This window comes from Amphiura filiformis, chromosome 2 (genome assembly GCF_039555335.1).
Source record: "Amphiura filiformis chromosome 2, Afil_fr2py, whole genome shotgun sequence".
Classification (NCBI taxonomy): domain Eukaryota; kingdom Metazoa; phylum Echinodermata; class Ophiuroidea; order Amphilepidida; family Amphiuridae; genus Amphiura; species Amphiura filiformis.
In genome coordinates this window covers 50,660,665-50,683,097 of record NC_092629.1, presented here as the reverse complement: position 1 = coordinate 50,683,097, position 22,433 = coordinate 50,660,665, and the positions used below count along the sequence as shown (strand labels likewise).

General features: G+C 37.0%; 1 protein-coding gene across 1 annotated transcript in view; it reads left to right on the top strand.

Moving 5' to 3' along the window:
* Positions 1–8,087: 8,087 nt before the first annotated feature.
* LOC140146333 (chloride channel protein C-like) overlaps positions 8,088–22,433 on the top strand; it is a 47,738-nt gene continuing 33,392 nt past the window's right edge. The window contains 8 exon segments of the mRNA XM_072168142.1: positions 8,088–8,146; positions 15,700–16,036; positions 16,390–16,519; positions 17,572–17,652; positions 18,390–18,565; positions 19,138–19,230; positions 20,057–20,300; positions 22,053–22,247. Coding sequence (XP_072024243.1) covers positions 15,801–16,036; positions 16,390–16,519; positions 17,572–17,652; positions 18,390–18,565; positions 19,138–19,230; positions 20,057–20,300; positions 22,053–22,247 — 1,155 coding nt within the window. The 5' untranslated portion in view covers positions 8,088–8,146; positions 15,700–15,800.

Below are 22,433 nucleotides of genomic sequence, written 5' to 3'. Positions count from 1 at the left end.
TATGCGCCTCAAACCCCAAAATCAAAAGTTGCATTTTCAACGATTTTCAATGGGAACGCATCGTTGTATTGCACACAAGCACCACGGGCCAATCAATAAAGCACACAGTGCAGTGTAATAGGCACAATTGAATCGTTAAAATTGCAACTTTTCATTTTGGGGTTTGAAAGTTTGGAGGCGCATATCTTGATCAATACTTGCTCAATGTTGACGAACAGGGCCGGGTGTCAAATGAGAAAGAAAAGTCCAATTAACAAAAAGTATATTTCAGAATAATCCAAAATTATCAAGTTATTGAACAGCAAGGATGAATATAACTGACGAGTTTCTTTTGTGCCTGGTGTATACCACTTTCAGCATTCAAAAACGTCCGGGACGTCCCTGTCCCTTCCCACATAAAATTGTGTTTAATTTTATAATTAATATTCATCAAATGCGCAATCTTTTCGGAAATATAGATCTCAGATATATGGGGGCGTTTCTTCGAATGTCAGACGACTCGACCTCCGGACTACTCGACTTCTGACAACTCGACCTCCGTGACAGCTCGACCACGGACAAGTCGACCTTCCTGAGAACTCGAGCTTTATATTCACCGTGCACTTGATGCATTCATCGCCGATGGATGACTTGCTGATCGTGCATTTCATTTTACATCATGTTTAAAGATTTGCTTGCTCCATGTTTTCCATAATATTTATGATGTGATGATTAGAGCTACTATGGGTTTATTTCCTATGGTTTTATTGTCAATTATTTTAGTGATACTAGTATTATATCCAGACTTTTATTACAATATATCCCGGTACAAAATTCCAACGTAGTCGTATATGGGCCTACAAAAACATGTGAAAACACTCAATTTTTTGAAGTTGTTTCTTTCTTATCTCTCTCCCGGGTTATTATAAACTGGTATGTTATCTGATGTCATTATTTATTTATTTATTTATTTATTTATTTATTTATTTATTTATTCCTATGTGTGAAGTCTTGTTTGTTTGTTTTTTGGCTAATGGGGGCTGTACTTCAATACATGTCACTATTATTGTGGTTTTATTGTTAATTATTTTACTACAGTGATATTAGCCGGGACTATAATTAGAATGGTTAAGAAGTCACAATGAAGAACTTTATTAGTTTCTTTGCTTATTTTTCTCTTTCTTGCTGTTACCCCTTATGTATTTAATGCATTATGTATTTATTATGTCATGTTTTATTATTATTATGTTTGTTTATATATTATTGCAATTTTATTTATTTCATTTAGTTAATTAGCAATTAATTATTTTTTAATTATTATTTACTTAGTTGTTTATCTGACATTTAGTATATTTCAACATTGCGTGAGGAATTATTTATGGTATATTGACGATAGGTTATAATAATAAATTATTATAAAAGATAATAGCTTGAAATAGCTCTGCGTAGGAAAGGGATGGGATATCTTGGAAATATTTTGGTATTGTCAACTTGATAAGGTGATTAGCGCAATGTCACATTGTACAATAGAACAATAGCCGAATGGCTAGGATATTGAATTCTTTGGTATTAATCATTGACTAGGCCTAGTGTGCTATTATTTATCAATGGAATCTTTAAGTATAATCAGATTCTAATCATCGATACCAAGTTGAAAAGTTATAACAGTAAGAAGAATAGTTTGGATTTCAGATTATTTCCAGCTTCAGAGCACAATAAGCAAATTAATATTAATTAAAAAAACTCACAAGCATGATAGCGCATGATAGGCATATCATAAAAAAGTCAAAAACAGAGGGAAACAGGACAATAATTAATTTATATTTCTGAAATTTAGCCCTTGATATTTATGATTATAATAGTTGTAAATGTAGAAATCTACGTTTCAGATACATTGATTACAGTAGGCCTATGTATTTATTATTATGTTAAATTCCTTCTGTACTTAAAGTTATGTTAAAAATATTTAACTAATTTCTCCAAGACAAATGCGCACAGCGAAACAAACGCGAGCAGCAGCTTGGAGATATTATACTATTTTTGCTCCGGGACTTTTGGGGTACATTCGGCACCCACGTTTTGCACCGCGGGTATTTCAGTGCTGAAGCGCCGGGTGAGACAGGGGTTGAATCAACGGCACTGCAAGCGAGTACGCTGACAGAACGGACCCGGACGTACGATCGATTGAGTCCCCGGGCCCCTCGGCTACATGTCTGCATAAACTGGTATGTTCTCATCACTATAGTCGCCTGGGGAATTACGAGTCTATTACGGGCCGTTTGCCCGTGTCTTGTGCCGTGTCTTTGTGCTTGCGACGTATCCAGATATGTTTGTTTAATTTAGGGCCTATTATTGCAATTTATTTATTTATTTCATTTATTTAATTAGCAATTAATTAATTTTTATTATTATTTACTTACTTGTTTATCTAACATTTGGTATATTTCAACATTGCGTGAGGAATAATATTGACGATAGGTTAAAATAATAAAATTATTATAAAAGATAATAGCTTGAAATAGCTCTGCGTAGGAAAGGGAAATATTTTGGTATAGAGGGTATGCAATACGACGTCACTCATGACAGAGTCATCCTCATTTAAATAAAATTCTGTCCTCCATAAGGTGCCACGGGGCAAATCGCATGATAATACATTAAAACAGGTGATAGGTATGAATGGATGTGGAATCGATCTAGAGACCTGTCCCTCTGTCATCTTAAGCTATTTTAGAACTGTCCTCCAACATGGCTGCCATCTCAATTGTTATATCGTTCCGGTTGGTTTATTGCATACACTCTATTGTCAACTTGATAAGGTGATTAGCGCAATGTCACATTGTATAATACTAGGAACAATAGCCGAATGGTTAGGATATTGAATTCTTTGGTATTAATCATTAACTAGTGTGCTATTATTTATCAATGGAATCTATAAATATAATCAGATTCTAATCATCGATACCAAGTTGAAGAAAAGTTATAACAAGAATAGTTTGGATTTCAAATTATTTCCAGCTTCATTCAGAGCACAATAAGCAAATTAATATTAATTTTAAAAACTCACAGACACGATAGCGCATGATAGGCATATCATAAAAAATGCAAAACAGGGAAACAGGGCAATAATTAATTTATATTTCTGAAATTTAGGCCTTGATATTTATGATTATAATAGTTGTAAATGTAGAAATCTACGTTTCAGTTACATTGATGTATGATGTATGTATTTATCATTATGTTAAATTCCTTCTGTACTTAATAAAGTTATGATAACATAATTAACTAATTTCTCCAAGCGCACAGCGAAACAAACGCGAGCAGCAGCTTGGAGATATTATACTTGCTCCGGGACTTTTGGGGTACATTCGGCACCCACGGCGGCACTGCGGGTATTTCAGTGCTGCCGAAAGCGCCGGTGAGACAGGGGTTGAATCAACGGCACTGCAACCGAGCACGCAGAGGTGACAGAACGGACCCGGACGTAAGATCGATTGCTTGAGTCCCCGGACCCCTCGGCTGCGTGACTGCATAACCTGGTATGTTCTCATCACTATATAACCGCCTGGGGAATTACAAGTCTATTACGGGCCGTTTACCCGTGTCTTGTGCTTGCGACGTATCCGGACCATGTAGGGAAGACAGTTGAACTTGACATTTTGAACAGCTGCTTTCTGTTACTTTTTCTTGTATAATTTTAAATTTTCTTAAGTTTAATCAGCCTACTGAATTCTCTAATTGATTTAGCACGTTGCATTTTACTATGCCATATCATCTGCTTTGGATGATTGTAAAAGAAATAGACGACTTTCCTTCCCGGCTTTCCTACTCAAATCATTGTTATAAATATATATTTCATATCTGTTGTTCGAACTTGTCAACTGCTGTACAGGAATTAATTAACCACATTTTACACTAGCCATTCGATATAATCAGTTTTGGAAACAAACTCTTCAATATTATTATAGTTAGGCTATACAAAATTCTTGTATTTCCATGATGAGAGTAATGAAAGGTGATTGAAAATGTCCCGTCACCCACCCTTATCACTGGCCAAAACTTTTTATTATGTTCATGAAAATGTCAATAGATTATCATGGAAATTTTTTTTAAAAATCATTATCAATCTGTTGCAAAATATCTGTAAAGGTGGTAAACATTAATTTGTATCCCTTGTCTGACATTGTTTAAATGACTTCGATGGGGACTTCATTTAGATAGAACCTCATTTTCCAACTCCCCAGGGAATGGTTAAGTATTCAAATAGAAATAAAGGAAGTGAGTCTTTTGGTTAAAAGGATGGTTCAACATCATCGGACGTATAACTATAAATGCCAACAACGTAGATAAACTTGATTGATAGTAAGTTTAATGATAGATATATCCTAATCCTATGGGATAAATCTTAAAAGGGTCAGGCTAAACAAGTGTTCCTATAATAGATCAGTAAAATTTGTGTAATAAACTGAAATAAATTTATAAAGAATCTGTCTTGTCATATCTATTTTTATAACAAAATGACCACTTCCTATAGGCTCTAACCTATAACTTCCAAATCTGGGTGTTTAATATACCTAGATTTGGAAGACATGTGTTTAGGCCCTACTTCAGTACTTTATTCATGTATGTCGTACACAGGTATCGACACTTAACTGATAATGAATTATTTCACCCATTTGCAAATTCAAATAAGTTGTTACAGGTATGCTTTGTCACATTCGTTCAAATGATATTTTTCAGAAGTTCCGCAATCAGGGATTTCCCTTATAGCAAAGGAGCAACTGCGGAGCACCTAACGCACTGTTGTGGATAATGCATGCAACACCATCGAATTCGTTCTTCTCTCTTTGGGTTCACGTGTTTATCCTGCAGGCATGATGTAGCCTATATCATATCTTTATTTCATTAAAAACTGAAAGTTTCAACATGTTTCAACATATGCAACCAAAAGACCTAAGTTTTAGATTCTGCCCTCAAAAGAACTCATTTTTAGATTTTCCCTCGAAACGGGTCCCATTTTTAAGCATCTGCCACTGAAAGACCAACTTTTTAGGATCTTAACGCGGCTGTGTACTCTAGCCATTGTTTCTTTCTCAAAATTCAGCTTTTATGATATGTTTGTACTTTGTACCTTGTTATGTTTTTTATAAATACAAGGAATGAAAATCCAGATTTGTAAACTCCAACTGCAATATTTTAAGGATTTTATTTCACTATTCCACTCGTGATTGAAATTGAAAAGGAAAGAAAACCTTAGTTGTACCAGCAAGGTACACGCGCGCAACAACTCATTGCGTTGCGTATCGCGCAATTTGTTAACACACAAATACGCGACGCATACGCGACGCTTATCTAAATGCGCGGCGCATCTTATGGAAACACCACGGAAGCACTGATTTCACAAAAACCTAGTGGTCAAATGGCTCCGTTTTAGCTGATAAAATGCGGGTTTTTTCAAGTTCTTTCCCCCGATTTAAATATCAAGTTATGAATGGATTTCGCTCAAACTTCTCAAGGGGCTGTGGATTTACCCGATGTTCACGTAATTATAAGTTTCAAAACGAAAACTGTCGCATTCTCCTGTGAGATTCGATGAAAGTGCAAAATGTGACCACTTTAAACTTCAACGGCCATTATTTCAATGTTCATTTTCTCGGTAAAATGACGATTTAGGTACACGATAACTCAATAAATACAGCATCTATAGGTAAGCAAATATGATCATCATAAAAAGCATGATCGACTCAAGAAACGGTTTTCTCATTTTTTTATATTTTGGTCTATTTCCGATTTTGGGCATCATTTTGTGCAAATAGGCGTTTTTGAATTTTAAAAGTTCATTTTGATGCCTTATATGGTCAATATCTCAAAAATAAGGCCAATATCAAAAAATAAAAAACCGTTTTTGGAATGGAGCCTCAAGATTGAGCTAAAAACAAAATAAAATATTTTGGAAAGAGTGTTTTTTTGTTATGATGTACCTAACAAATATTGCCAAAACTCACTTTTTTGTGATTTTCTTCAAAATTGTTGTTTTTACCCCAAATCTGTATTTATATTAAGATTTATTGATGTCTTGCCTTCATAAAAATGTATACTTTTATATGTTTTGCGCGAATAATTACAAAGTTATTGCACTTTTACTACATGCATGTCTGAGAGTACACAGCCACCTTAAAGGAACCGAATGTTTTAGCATCTGCCCACAAAAGGCCCCCATTTTGTTAACATTTTCCCCGAAAGAAGTGGCATAACCAGTGGGGCCAAAATTCGGGAGTTTTTCAACTTTATACACTTTTTCAATCATTGGAAGTCTTTTTCAATCCGAAATTCAACTTTTTCAACTTTTGTGAAATTTTCAAATTTATCAAATATTAAAAGTAGGCCTTTTCAACTTTTTTTCAAATGTTGTATATCAAGTTTATAGGGCCGTCGCGCCGCAAAATGCTATTTCAGTAGATAGTGAAAAAAACAAACAAAACAAACACGAAATATCAAAATACTAAAAGTGTTTCCTAATAGGCCTTCATTCTGCCAAATGTGTGCATTAATTTTTAGTAGAACAGCGAAATAACATAAAACATCAACAATCCCCGTTCATATCTTAAACGTATTGAAGCGATGTCAAATAAAACACAAATCTCGTACTCCGTCCCCTCCCCCCCCCATGCCAACGCGCCATGGGTTACGTTGCCCACCAACGTGCCTGATGTTGAAGCGATAGAAATTAAGTCTTATACTCCATTGCCCACCAACGTGCATTATGTTAAACGTGTCAAAATTAACACAAGTGCAGTGCTCCGTTGCCCACCAACGTGCTGTTAAACGTGTTGAAGCCTGTGAAATTAACTCAAGTCCCCACATACCCTCCGTTGCCGGTTGCCCACCAAGGTACATATGTTAAACACATGCTTACCTATGTTAAACATGTGATGAGGCGAATTGAAATTAACACAAGTCTCATACATGATGACAATAAACACGTACATAATAGTAAATGTATTAATGAACTTCTGTATTTTATAGACCCGCGCGCCGCGCCGTAAATGTTATGCTCAATTTCAGAGCATAAATTATAATAAATAAATAAATAAATAAATAAATAATATAAGCAAGTCAATATTAATAGCGAAGCTTAAATCAAACCCAATGGAAACTACTGGTACATTGCTAAAATATTATTTCTTGGTACTGAAATCATTTTTATTTCATGTCAAAATTTTTATAGTCCTAAGACAATTTATCCATCCATTCCAATATAAAGAAGTTTTAATTAATTGCGTTTTAATAAATGCTCCGCATGGTGGTAAGAGCTGTATTTAATTCGTACACAAGAACAAGAACATTCACATAATTTCATGACTTTTCTGTAGAAATACGCGGTCTGATCATGATTCTGTATCTGAATTTTCTAGTGATATTTACTCTCCACGAAAACTACTATAATATTTACAGTAATTTCATGGCCAAACTGGAACACTATAAACGCTAGTGGCTCCGCGTTAAACACGCGCGAATATAACGCGGTACAGAAGAAAGCATACACGCGTCTTGCATTGCGTACACGCTTAGTACGCTACATGGACGCAACACGCATGTTCCAATTTGGCCAAGAAATTACTGTAAATATTATAGTTTCCTTTTTATCTGACTCTTTATTAAATTATAGATTCCATTGATCATGTTCATTGATAACAAATACCTGACATTCATTGATTTTATATAATACCATTCTGCTATTGTAGGTAAGTGACAATGCGTTAATCACCTTATCAAGTGGTCAATACAAAATATTGCCATACCGTATCTCTCTATGCAGAGTTCTTATGATCTTGATAATCATGTCTTGTTATATGGAATATTAATTCATATTACGATATTATTTCACACAAAACATTTAAATGTAGGCCTACTAATTATGTTAGCTACTCAACAAAGTAATAATGATAAATAACAACAACAACTTCGTGCATGCATTTATCACTTTTCATGAATGCACCAAGTGCACGGCGATTCTGGAGGTCGACTTGTCAGGGAGGTCGACTTGTCAGGGAGGTCGACTTGTCAGGGAGGTCGAGTTGTCCGTGGTCGAGTAGTCCGTGGTCGAGTAGTCCGGAGGTCGAGTCGTCCTGATACCGTTTCTTCCGTGTTTTGGGGAAGTTCACAACAGGTTTGTAATTGCGTTGGTATAATTTTTGTGTGTTTTTCCTGATTATTTCAGAGTTTACAATGGCAATGAAGTCTTGATAAAATGGTATCAATGCAACTCAAAAATTTGATTTTCCTTGGTTGGCATGAAACACATTTAATCACATCAATGCCAATGCAATGTCAATGAACATGATGAATAAGGTTTTTTAAGCTTACCTACATGCAATTATATAGGTATCCCAGGCAAACCTTAGTTAACACATTTGCCAGTCAGCGAAATTCGCCGAGACCGGGGCCCAAACACAATGCATATTTACATAGAAATTTGAATTTTTTTTGAGAACAGGTCGGTGAAGGAAACCTACAAATATGTTTTCTATACTTCACTTGACCCAAATATATGATTTTTATGGTGATAATCAAGTCGCATTATGGAATTTTAGAGGATTTTGATAGCAGTTCCATTAAAAAAGCTGCTATCGCCATGAGACTAAGATCTAGAAAGGCTTTTGACTAACACACGCGTCAAGCGTCACGTCCACGTCACGTCGCGTCACACGTCAAGCGTCACGTCACGTCACGTTGATATCTTCATGAGCGAACGAACTTGCACCCGCTGGTAGACTAATTCCAATCAGCCGTCTACACTTCGCATGTACTGTGTATGCTTCGTAGTGACGACTGATTATCTTACAGCCAATATCATGACGGACTTCTGAAAACTATTCAATGCGACTTTGGTTTTGCGCGCGTGAAGCCGCGACTTGACTAGCGGCGCCCGTGTACCGCGTCGCTGTACCGCGCCGCTGTGACAAGATCGCGCTCTGAACTTCTAAAAACAACAAACTCGGTCAAAAGGTCAATTTGGACACAACTGCGCATGCTCTATGCCACAGGAATCCTGTTGCAAAATCCGTCACTTTTTTTCCATGTAGTTTTCTCAGTCGTCAATCCAGACGATTGACGACTGAGGGCAGCAGTCTAACCCGCTGGGCCTGTTGAAATCAAAACAAATCTTTGCCGGGGGGTCCACTCTTGCAGTAATGTTCATGTCAAATCCGACCTCATTTAATGGGTTCTCTGGGTTCAAAAATCCCACTCAATCAGGCCCAGGAAACTCCACAAATTACCCTCACGGAGGCTCCCAATACCGTCTAAAAAGAACCCCAAGTGCCCCATCTAGTGCAAGAGTGGACCCCCCGGCAAAGATTTGTTTTGATTTCAACAGGCCCAGCGGGTGCAAGTTCGTTCGCTGTCGATATCAGCATGTGTGTATCATATGCAATAGAGCAGGCCATGGAAAACATGTGTGCAACAACGTGACCAAGTAAAACAAACACAGCTGTATGGAATTTTCCATTGAAAACTCTGAGGTCGTATTCTTGAAGACGGGTCAACCTTAGGCCTGGGAGGCTCTTTGGCCATGTCAAGTGGGGTGGGCTGGGTCATGTTATTGCGCGGTTGTGTTGTTCATTTTTTCGTGGCGTCTGCAGGTTTTTCTGCGGGGCCGGGTGTGTCCTGGGACGGGTGTTAGCCCCTTTGCTTGAGAATACGGCCCGGGTATTTTCCACAGTTTAAAAATAGCCACGCCGTATCCCATGCATTCATATCGGGTCTTTTCAATGGAAGTTCCTAGTGCATGTTCATGGTATGTGCTAAGCGAAACATTGATTGGGGTGCAAACAAGGGTCATGTTGAGTTCTGGCTTGTTTTGGGTGATTGGATCGGGTTGTCAAAAAGGCAGTAAATACAGGTGGTTGTCAAGCATTCTCAATTGGCAAAAGAAATACAAACTAAGTGGCGAAGGGAAAAAAAAGTTTCCGGAAAGTTTTTATCAAATAAAAATAAAATAGGAAAATAGGAGTTGAAAACAGAGAATTGAGGGACCCAACGGTACCCAGTTAGTTAGGCGGGGTGTTATGTGGCCCACCTCGGGTGCATTCAGCTTGATAGAGGTCAAGGTCAAATTGGATCTCAACCGTATGACTTGTTTGTAACTTTTAAGAAGATATCAACGTGACGTGACGTGACGCGACGTGACGTGACGTGACGTGACGCGACGCGTGTGTTAGTCAAAAGCCTCTAGAAACACCCCTAAATGCCGTTTTGGGGAATTTTAGTAGCAGAATCTTTTTGATGAAAGTCAATTTTGACAAGATGTAACTTTGTTACGGAAAGTGCTAGTATGACAAAAATGTTTTCAGTTTTGGCTTTCTTTACTCAAGGGCTTTAATTTGATATGTAAAATGATGCAGTTTGATGGCAAATTTGAATTCACCTAGCATACCTAAATTATAACCTGCCATGCCTGCAGTGCACCAGTTCCAATAATTGAAACTCCCGGCTCCGAGTTCCAACAGGTGCTGTGTATGTTAATATATGGCCATGCGTTTTGAGTTGGGCCAGTAAATAGGTGGAGATGTTACATGCACGCGACATTTTAGGGTTCATCTTTTTAATTTTCTCAGTTAAGGCTAATGAAAGTTGACCCCCAGTTTCCCGTTACATAGTTTTTCATGACTGGGTAGGTGACTGTTTCATTATTCATTATTCATTATTTTCAAACTTTCATTATCGGTGCAAAGTTAATTACGGAATGCTATGTTTTGAGGCCCAAATAAAATAATAAAGTATAGTAATGACCATGCTTCACTCAAATATTTTACCAACTTAGTCTTCAAAACAAGTTTTAATTAAGCACATCTTCTTTGGAATCTTCAAATTAACCTATAGGTTGTGCAACATATGAAAGCACCAGAAGTCCATGATAGTCTTTGGAGAACCACTTTTCCATATAAATACACTGTGTCTGTGTGTTCTATTGCACACTACTTTTTACAAACCAAACTTACTCTCCACTAGCACATCTTTGGAAGCAATATTTATCACGGAAATTAGTTTGTCTACTTGCACAAACTGTTTTTGATCATTTAGGTTGCACAATAAAATATTGTAGCTGTTCTGTCAAAACTTTAATACTTGACACAGGTCCTAAAGCAGATCTTTGAAAGTAAACTTTTATACATGGAAATTGTATTGTTTTCCAATTTAGGTTGCACAACAAATGAAAGTTCGAACGTTCACATGGAGGTTGCTGGTAAAAATCATCACAGGGTACACGTGTTAATAATAAAACAACCATGCAAGAAATTGACAAATAAATCATTTTATTTATAAGTTTATTTTATTAAATACATATATTTGTAAGAAAAGCAGAATAAATTTGACTTCAAACTTTATTTATTTTATTTATTTTGATGTTGTCTATATATAGCGCTACATAGTGCCACGGTAGAAATGCTTTCATATTTGTTCATCGCTGGTTCCATAAACTTGGCTGCCTCTCTTTGTGTTCGGTCTATCCATTTAGTGGTAGGAGAAACTTAGATGCAGGGAATTTTAGTCTCCAGTAAATCGCCCTCGATATTGCCATTTTACCACGTAGTTTAACCCAGCGTTTACAAAGACTATTCGGGCAGGTGAGGGTCGGCGTAAAAGTGCTTAAAATACGTGTCGGACGTGAAAGATGACATTAAAACTATCCTTTTTTCTTAAAAACTTGAAAAATGTGAAATAATGGAAAATAATGAAATATTTGATCGGCATTTTTTTCTGACCGGAGTCGGGTAACGGGAAACTGGGAGTCAACTTTCATTAGCCTAATATGCAGCCTATGTAGTTAAATTTGGTGTCAAATTAAAGCTTGTGATGAGACCAATACAGTAAACCTTTAAAAAGTTGTAAAAAGTTATTAATATTTGAATAATTTGCATCTAATTAGCACAATGTGCGGGGTGGAGGAGGATCAGGAGGAGCAAATTTAATAAAAGTGACCCCCAGGGGGCCATATGATGCAAGAGGTCCATTTCTTTTTCACATTTTACAATTCACTTTAAACTGCATACTATAACACCATACAATCATATTCCAGGTAATTTAATTTGCTTTGAGAAGCAATTTTGCATATTTTATTTTCCGTTCGGGTTACACATTGAAGTCAATGGGAAAATATGCCTTGAAAGAGGCTGGCGCAATCATTTTAATTTTATTGAACCCTATGATGTTATATATGTATTTAAAGCTCTGACTGAGAGGAATTCAAATATGGAACTTTTAAATATGTGGGGTGAAGCTAACTTTTTTTTTAATTTGTCAAATTTTACATTTTTCCCTAAAATATTTGGTATTTTCAGTTTCATAACTCCTTAGTGTTACACCCTATGTCATTTTAAAGTGCATTTTTGGATTCCTTGGTTCATTTGCAGCCAGAAAATGTATACTTTTATATATGTTGGGTATAATATGTGAAAGATATTCATATCTAAATGAAAAACATGCAATTTTCATCTCGCGAAAACATGTAACGCATTACCGGCCCAACTCAAAACACATGGCCATATGTGTTTAATGTGCATTCAGATACACACTTTATAGCCGTCGTCGGTACGAAGAAATCGTTGCTCCAAAAATGATTACAAATTACACATTTGTATTGTAATCATTTTCCACCACAAAATATGATATGAAAACACAGCTGAGCAAGCCAATGTACAATGATGTATGAATATATGGAGAGGTCAAACAGATTGTTAATTATTGTTAATATTTTGCGACATTTATAATGAAAACAATTAACACAAGGCACCCTATGGCACCTTCTACAACTTGAGAACAAGTCCTCAAACCAAATGTTCAAAATTTGTAGTTACTACAACTGGCAGTGCACTACAGTTTCTGTCAGAAGAACGGCAGTTGTTTACATTTTGTGAGCATGCACAGCGTAAACAAGGAAGTGGGGTTCTGATTGGCTGATTCAATTGTCTGACAATGTCAATCATAACAACACACCGATAATCTGATTGGCTGATTAGGTCAGCGCAGATCGGCTCTTTAGTTTTGAAGGGAACACAAAATGAAAAAGCTCCACGACTCGTATGTCGCTCATTAACAAAGCGCTAGCGTCAATCTGAGCAAGAGACTGCCATCTGAGCAAGGGACTGCCATTCTTTTCTGAAACCCAGTGTACAAAACGTGACGTGCACAACGCATTGTTTCTTTCAAGAAATTGAGCTTTTCTCTGATATCTATTTAAGAACATAGTGATCAGAACATTCTCTGATATCTATTTAAGAGTACGAGTGGGGTCTGGAAACTGAATACAGTGAAATATGACAAAACGAAAAGGGGTTTTGGGAGACCCATAACTTTTAAAGTGGAAGCACTACACTGTTTTTAAGGCCAGATTCTGCTTATTTGGGTGAAAGTCACTCTAGGTAGCAATTTTCAGCTTAATATCTTTTTCCTAAAGTCAAAATATGAGTGTTCCAAAATGCGACAAATTCAACGACGCGACTCGCGAGAGCAAAAAGGGGGGTCTGGGTGAAATTTTGACAAGCCGTATCTCCGAAACCGCTTGGAGTTGAGCGTTATTTTTTTCCATGTGTTCATTATTGCCATAGAGGTATGCTAGAAATGATTTTCAGCAAAATCTGAAGGGGTGACCTGCCAAGATTTTCAGCAAATTGGTTGATTTGATATGGAATGACTCTATTGTTAGACATGCATCATAGATTATACCCAAAGATGCAAAGAATACCGACTCCGCAATGTTTGCTTGTCACTCATGGAGGACAAAATAGGGTACGGTTCTTAAATTTGTATTTCAGATTCCTTGCATGTATGGAAAGCATTTAAAGCCGTAATGTACGATCTTATAAAAAAGTTATAATATGAAATTGGTTAATTTTTTTCATACCTGATTTGTTTTTTGCATTTGTATTACACATGTCCCAACTTGCACATAAATGGAATCGGCCAAATTTGTTGTCTTTGTAGGTCAACAGAGCAAAGTTCGACATATTATCATAATTTAAGAATTATGATAATATGTCCTCCCATGTAGAACTGCATGTTAAATGGCCAAAATAACCAGTAGGGTTTCTTTCACTTTACCTTGTTATTTCAACTTAAAATGGACAGCAACCCTTCCCGGAAGTTATATTACTGATATTATTTCAACATTTTGAATAAAGAATAATAAAATTAACATTTAACGGAAATCATACATTAAGGCTAACTGTAGAGAGAATACTATATTGTTAGACATGCATATCATAGAGATTATATCAATGTTTGCTTGTCACTCATGGAGGAAAATAGTTTACGGTACCTCCAGATTATTTCACCATATGCTCGCTAAATATCGACCTACATGTAGTGTTAGTCCGAATAATCAGTCCCAGAACAAAATAATAATTTCTGACATGATCGTGTTCTGGGGCTGAACTGTTTCCATATGAAATCTTGATGGCAAACTGGACAAAAGAAGCACATGGTTCTACTTGACAGCTTTTTAATCCCTATTCAGGTTACGTGAATCACGCTATTGTGGACCATCCTTCTGATTACTTGAGTGTTTGGACAAGCGGAATGGTCTTTTGTCTACCTCTCTGTTTGTAAACAGACGAGGAGGTCAAAATTGTCATCCTCCCCAAATAGGAAAGTCAGCGTAATAGTACGGCACTATTATGTAGTGTGCAAGGTCTTAGCCAGCCATGCGTCTACCTGTCTTTAAGACGGGCTAAGCTAATTTTAGACGGGTGGATTTAATGGATTTTACAGATGTGATAGCTCTAAAACAGATGATTTTAAGGTTATATGAACTTGAGACTAATTCAGAGTGACATGTAATGGCCAAATCAGGACATATTTGACCCCAATGACCCTTCCATGGGTATAGACAAGTTGTTTTATATTTGAGGGTCAAATTTTGGTGTCTGTTTGGACGGGTGGTTTCTGATTTCTGGCTAAGACTCTGGTAGTGTGTGTTTATTTACATCTGGGTCTAATGCCAATAATGTGATTATTGTGGAAACTTTAAATTTGTAACACTCAAGCTCAAAGATCTATGCAGTTATCATTTGATTTGCCGATAAATGTTGGATGAGGTACACTATGTTGGTCCAAAACCAAAATGGCGGATTTACCATAACGGCATAGCCTTTATGCACACATTTAACCTTGAGGCGGTACTCTTTGGGTCCAATCGTTTGGATTGCATGCATGTATGGAAACCATACTAAATACTAAATTTAAAGGTAGCTTAAATCAGATTTTTTTTTGTATCCTATTTTGTTCCTCACATGAGGCCTGTACCAAAATAATCCAGTTCCCATGTTTTGAGGTAAATTGCACTAACCGTTTTGATGTTAGAAGTACAAATTTGTTTCGTGACGGCCCATCGAATGGTATGTGTGGTATACCATAATTGGGGATGAGGATGTCACTTTTTCATTCATAACATCTAAACGGAATATATTTTAGGCCTAAAATTTCACCGGGATTATGAGAAAAATATGAGCTTTCTTCGGATGCCAAAATCTCCATTTTGATAGGAAAAAGTATGGGGATGATGCTGTCGATCAGGTAACCCATCTTTAAACTAATTTTGTATTTTGAATTGTTAAGTTTGTATTTTAGATTCCTTGCATTTTTGCATGTATGGAAACCATACTACAATTTAAAATAGTTTTAACCAATTTTGTATTTTGATTCTTAATTGACGTATTTCAGATACACACAAAAAGTTGAACAGATGTCAGGTCAGAGATGTTAATATAATCAGGTCAATTTTGTGAGGATAAATACCAGTGAATATCGTTCTACAGTCAACAATGGAACGAAGTAGCTCCAAGCGTTCTGTCATCCGAGAAAGCGCCCCTTATGAGGATGTCAACCTTACTGACGACAAAAGTGGTTTCTTTGCCAAAGGTCGCGACTATGAGAGTAGATATGTGAACCATGCATATACAGCGCAGGAGAGAGAGATACTGGCTGGCTATGAGAGTTTGGACTACCTACCACCTCATAGCCATGTGTATAAGAACTGGCTCAGACAACAACCGGCAAGGTATGTGTGTGTATTGTTGTGTAGGCTATATGTTAACCATTCTTATACAGCACAGGAGAGAGAGAGAGAGTGTGTGTGTATGAAGTTATATGTTAACCATGCCCTTAGCTGTGATTCATTTGGCGGGAGGGGAGGGGTGCAGGGAGCTATAATGTGGACCTGTTGTGAATTTGTTTTCAAAAAATGGCTAATTTCAACATTTTCTTTTTTGATATGATGGAACTTGTAGGTTTTGTTATCTAACATAATCTTGCTTCTAGGCTTGACTGGGACAATTTTATGTTATGACAGGATCACAAGACTTGTAAGTTTTGTTATGTAACATATTCCTTTGAATCCTTTCTTACTAATAGGCTGGACTGGGACCGCTGGGTCATGATGGGACTTGTAGGTTTCACTACAGGATTTGTTGGTTTTCTACTTCACCAAATGATAGACTTAATATCAGACTTCAAATGGGACCAAACAGAAATGTATTTACAGGTAAGGGACTGGTCAGTATTTATGATTTTAGTAAGGACTTGTTCACAGTCTATTGTGATGAATGACATTAATTTTGTATGCTATTAGCATGTCTTCAAAACATAACCACCAGATGACACCTGTTGCCCTGGCAGAACAAGCGGTGTAACCTGATTACATTGTTCTATTCTTAAAAATGCAATGGAGAACTATACGGGATGATAATTCATAACCTTCGCGCATCACTCCTACTTGTGTGTCCCAATCAAATTTACTTGTTGAAATAAGCACACAGGTGCGGAGGTTATTGATATCCGTCAATGACTTGATGGATTTCGCAACACAATGACCTCGGTGCGTGCGCCTCCTATGCGCCGGAACAGTGCATACCTGAGCAACTACTGTTTTTGCACATAGCATGTGTTTAGCGGCAAGGCCTTTTTAGCCTGTTCAAGTTTCTGTAGGGCTATTGAAGCAAAACAATTCTGATATTTCATTTGGGTGTATTCCACTATTCTTAATACATTTGGGTGTATTCCTAACACATTTGGGTGTTTTCATAATGCAGTTGGGTGTATTCATGATATATTTGGGTGTATTCCTAATACATTTGGGTGTATTCCTGTTTCCTGATACATTTCGGTGTATTCCTGATACATTTGTGTGTATTCCTAATACATTTGGGTGTATTCGTTATACCTTTGGGTGTATTCCTGATACATTTGTGTGTATTCCTAATACATTTGGGTGTATTCCTCATAGCATTAGAGTAAATTGGGCTATTCCAGCTGAAATCCACCTTATGGAAGGCATGACCTTAATCTTGCACCCAGAGGTGTAGATTTCAAATGGAGACTGCCCATTCAGGTAACCCAATTTGAAATTCACTCTCTCTGTGGGGAAGATTAATGTCTTATCTTCTATAGGGGGTGTCTGGATTTCGATTTTCAACTGGAAAAGCCAATTGTTGCAGTGTGCTGATGTACACATAAGGTGCAATGCACTATTATAAAATAACAAATATTTTAGTACAGTCAGTGAATGCATATTATTTTTTTGTTTCTTTATAACAGGATAAAGGTTATGCTGTAGCATGGATTTGGGTGATGAGTTTTAGTCTTATACTTGTCTTAATAGGCAGTAGTATAGTTGTGGTAAGTAGGATATTCAATACGATGTCATTCATGACAGAGTCATCCTTGTTTTTCAAAATTTTGCCCTCCGTAAGGTACCACGGGTCAATGTGCATGATAATTCAATAAAACGGGTGATAGGTATGAATGGTTGTGGAATCGATCTAGAGACCTGTTCATCTGTCATCTTAGAATTGTCCTCCAACGTGGCTGCCATTTCAATTGTTATACCATTCCGGTTGGTGTATTGCATAGAGTCTAAACAGAAAGGTAATGCTGTAGCGTGGATTTGGATGATGGAAGATTTCTAAGCAGCTACTGAAAAATTCTATTACTGGTACTAGGCACTTTGAGAAGCCAAATTCCTGAAAATTAATCATGGAATGTTATTAAATTTTACCTTTGACCAAGATGCGCAAACAGACAGTGGCGGTGCCAGCAGGGTAGGGGGTATTTGTTTCCTCAAGTTTTTCTTCCCCCTCCCCATTTTTGCTCCCCAGTCAGGAAAAAAATGAAATAAGTTTCCATGTTTTGGACCAAAATTGCCATTATTTCGTATTTTTGATGAAAATCACCCTAGTTTGGGCAAAAGTCACCCATTTTGGGTGAAAATCACCTATTTTGGACGAAAATGTCAATTTTGGGTCAAATTGCCCATTTTAAGGAAAATTCACCAGATTTTTGTACCCCGAAAGATTTCTGGTGCCACCACTGTACGCAAACTTGAAGATTATGACTCCATTCTACTTTATTTTCAGTTTTATCGTCCATCAGCCAGTGGCTCTGGTATGCCTGAACTCATCTGTTTTCTCAATGGTACTTTAGTCAGACATATCTTCAACATTAGAACACTTATAGTCAAATTTTTCTCCTGTATATGTGCTGTTAGCAGTGGACTGCCTGTGGGACCAGAAGGACCTATGATACACATGGGGTAAGCTTTTCCTGTATTATGTACTGTTAGCAATGGACTGCTTGTGGGACCAGGGGGACCAATGATACACATTGGGTAAGCTTCTCCTCTGTTATGTGCTGATAGTAGGGGACTGCCTCTGGGACCAGTGGGACCTATATTGGGGTAAGCTCCTGTATATGTGCCGTTAGCAGTGGACTCCCTACCATAAATAATTACAATATGTGATGCGATCAAGCAAAATAAGTCGGAACTCAGAAATATTAAATTTTCAGTTTCTTTAAGGATAGTTAAAAGCATTTACAAAGCTGCATTTTGCAGAAAACCCCATTGAAATTGAACTGCCAGTTCCAAAGATATGATCAATAAAAGAGTTTCCAAAACAAAAGGAAATATTACATTTGTTTTGATGTATCCCAAAATAAATATTTCTGAGTTCCGACTGATTTTGCTTGATCGCATCACATATAATGACATGTTTAATAAGGAAAACCCCTGCAAGCATTGCTTTCCAGGACATGCCCTCAATTAACATGATTAACATGAGTAGGTTTTGTGAATCATAACACCATGTACTCTGTGTGTATTTACAGTTCTCTAATAGGTGCAGGTCTGAGTCAGTTTAAATCGGAGACCCTTGGTATCGCGCTTCCATTTTTTCAACGCTTCAGAAATCCAGAGGACAGGTAAGGAACATAAAGCAGCTATAGGCTGCAGTGGTTGAATTAAGGCAGCTATTCAGGCCAGTTGCACCAAAATACACAAACAAGCAGATTTGTATGGGCCCTCTGTGAAATTCTGATTTCAAAATCAAATGGGTGGATAGTCAAGGAATAAATTTTTGAAAGATCTGGATATTCTCTGTTCATTGAAGTACATTTTGTCACTATCCACCCATGTTGCACTAGATAGTAAATCAGCACAAAAAATTAAAATGGGAGAAATGCATTGTGGGAAGTGTAAGATATCTCAGGCATGAGAAATTTCCTGCTTTTGCAGGATTTCCTGCATTTTGTGATCCAAATTTCCGCACTTTCTTTTAATTTTGGGCCTTTTTAGCCTCATTTCACACACTTTTTCAGGCTTTTTCAAACTTTTCAGGTTTTTTCATGGATAATCATTCTCATGCCTGATATCTTCTCAGGTACATGGAAGAGGAGATACACTGCATTATTTTACCAGCCCTTGAAATTCATTTTTCAAGGGCATTCATTTCGAGGCCAATTAGCAAAGGCCACTATATATTGAAGAATACTTTCACATTTAGGTTACCAATGCCAAGTCTAAGGGCAACAGAGGTCATGGCTTTGATTGCCCTCTGAATTTCGGCATCTGTATATGCATCTGCCCTTGCAAGAGTGATATGCATTAAAAAATGTAGCTCAATTTCACCAATCTGTTAATGGGAAACATGCAAAAACCATAACTTGATCTAGCGTTCCAGACATGGCTTTTGGGAATGCAATTGTTCCTAGTCTATTTTTAATCCTTTGCTATTTCCCTGCACCTTAGACGTAACTTCATATCAGCAGGAGCAGCGGCAGGTGTAGCATCGGCATTTGGCGCCCCCGTTGGTGGGCTTCTCTTCGCAATGGAAGAGGTCTCATCATTTTGGAGCATGAAGCTATCATGGCAGGTTTTCTTTTGTTGTATGGTGTCCACGTTTACAACAGATTTATTCAACTCTGCATTTGATGGGTTCAAGTATCAGGGAAGCTTTGGGCTGTTTAAAGCCAACAAATATATTTTATTCCAGGTAAGGGTAAAAGATAAACAACTTTTACAGAATAAAGTTTTTGCCGAGTTGTTTTACGCCAAAAATAATGATGTCTCCTGTGTTATATGAGACGATAGATGCACGACAGCAGCTAAAAACAATACCTTTATTCTCATTCTTAAACACTTCAGTTCAAATAAAAATATCATACAATGTAAGAATTACAAATTTTAATCAAATTAAATCCTACATTTTAAAAGGAATTACCTAGGGCTTAAAATAGATCAGTCCTTGCTATATGCACCTCCGATTGGTCGATGAACACGTGCTGACTTGTGTTATATTGTGTCATATCACATGGGTAAGAGCCAATAAGGAACATTCTCAAGTGTTTAAGAATGTTTCCTATAAGTGGCTTTAAAACCAAAATGCAAAATATGGTTTTTAATGTTTTAGGTAGAATCACAAATATTTAATGCCAAATCAGTGCAATTAGTAGATTAGATATGACTATTAAGTCATTCCTTTTGGTTGAGTAAAAAAAGTGCAATAGGGAAAAGAATCAATATTTACGTAAGAACCAATTTGAATTTTCCCATTTTAGAAAGTTTCTAAAATTGCAACACTCAATAGTCACTTTTTGTTAAAACATGAAGTGAATCTCAACTACTGTTTAATTTTTATGAGCCTTTTTACTGTGATACCCAATTTAATATTTTGTCCATGTGGCACCATGTATTTTGAATGAAAGCACACAATGCACAATAAAAAAAAATGCATATTAAGTATGTTTTTGATACTGTTTTCCTAAGCCTTAATTTTATGGCATTTTATTTAGAAGGTGGGCTATAAATATGTGCCAAAAATCTCTTGCCCCTCTTTTGCCCTGCCATAAATTGTTCACCTCCTCCTTTTGCCCACCCAAGAAGGGGGGGCAGATAATTATTGCACAGCCCCACAACTCTCATTGTTTCTGACAGCCTTTGAAATTATTAATTTGCTGTGCAAAATTGTCTTCAACAAATGTACACAATGTAAAGTGGACATTTCTGAAACTTGCCTTCTTGATCTTAATTCTATGTGGTTTCTACATTATAAGGACCCGGTGCAAAATTTTGCCGACTAAGTCGATCAGCATGCCTAGAACCCAAGACGCTCACCCAAGATGATGCAACTATGCTGAGAAATAAATATACTGTTGCGATATGCAGTAACAAAATGTGTGTCTGCCCGATAAAAACCACGTTCAGTCACCAGTTCATCAGCTTCATTGGCCCAACTCCTGCATTTCACACAAGCGGCTTAAAACACTTGACAACAATACCTAAACAAATTGCTGTCCTTTGAGTGCATTGATGAATGAATCTGGATATCATCATGACCTTCGATATATCGACTGATCCACAAATTGCTCACAGTGATTAAACTCAAGTCAGTACTACAATAAACATTACTGTATAAAGGTTTTGGACAAGGAATGATAACCACAGAGCAAGATCATGGCAAGATGTTGCGAAGTTGATGTCCATAATTGCTTGCAAAGAGGCAACCAGTGATATGGCTAAACTACATTATGTCATCGGTGTGCTGCCTCTTGAAAATGCAAGATGCAGGAGATCGAGCCATCAAAAGGCTCTGAGACGATGTTGACTTAGTGGGCGAGATTCTGCACTGGGCCCTATAAAATACCTTGTAATAACGTGCTGCAATCTTGGCCTCTTTTGACATTAACATTATTGTGCTATACCATTAATGATTAATGAGTGTTTTATTGTTTCTTTCTGTGTGTAGGTCCGTGAAGGCCTTGATGTCAACATCATCATGTTTATACCAACCGTCATCATAGGGTGTATAGGAGGCATTCTTGGTGGCCTGTTCGTCTTTAGCACACTAAAAATGGCAAGATTAAGAAGAGGCCTTATGACTAAGTTAACTAATATATGGCATCAGAAGATAGCAAGAGTTACAGAGCCTTGTCTTATAGTTGTAAGTAGTAGATGATATTTTATAGAAGTAAAGTGTGCAACAGAATTAAGGTACCAGGTATGTTCACCCTTGTGTATCCTGAATAAAGACAAATATGTCAACATTAAAACAAGCAGCCAATACCTGTACTCTTTATTTGTTGAATTTGGTTGAGAATTAAAGAAACAGTGATCTAAAACCTAAGGA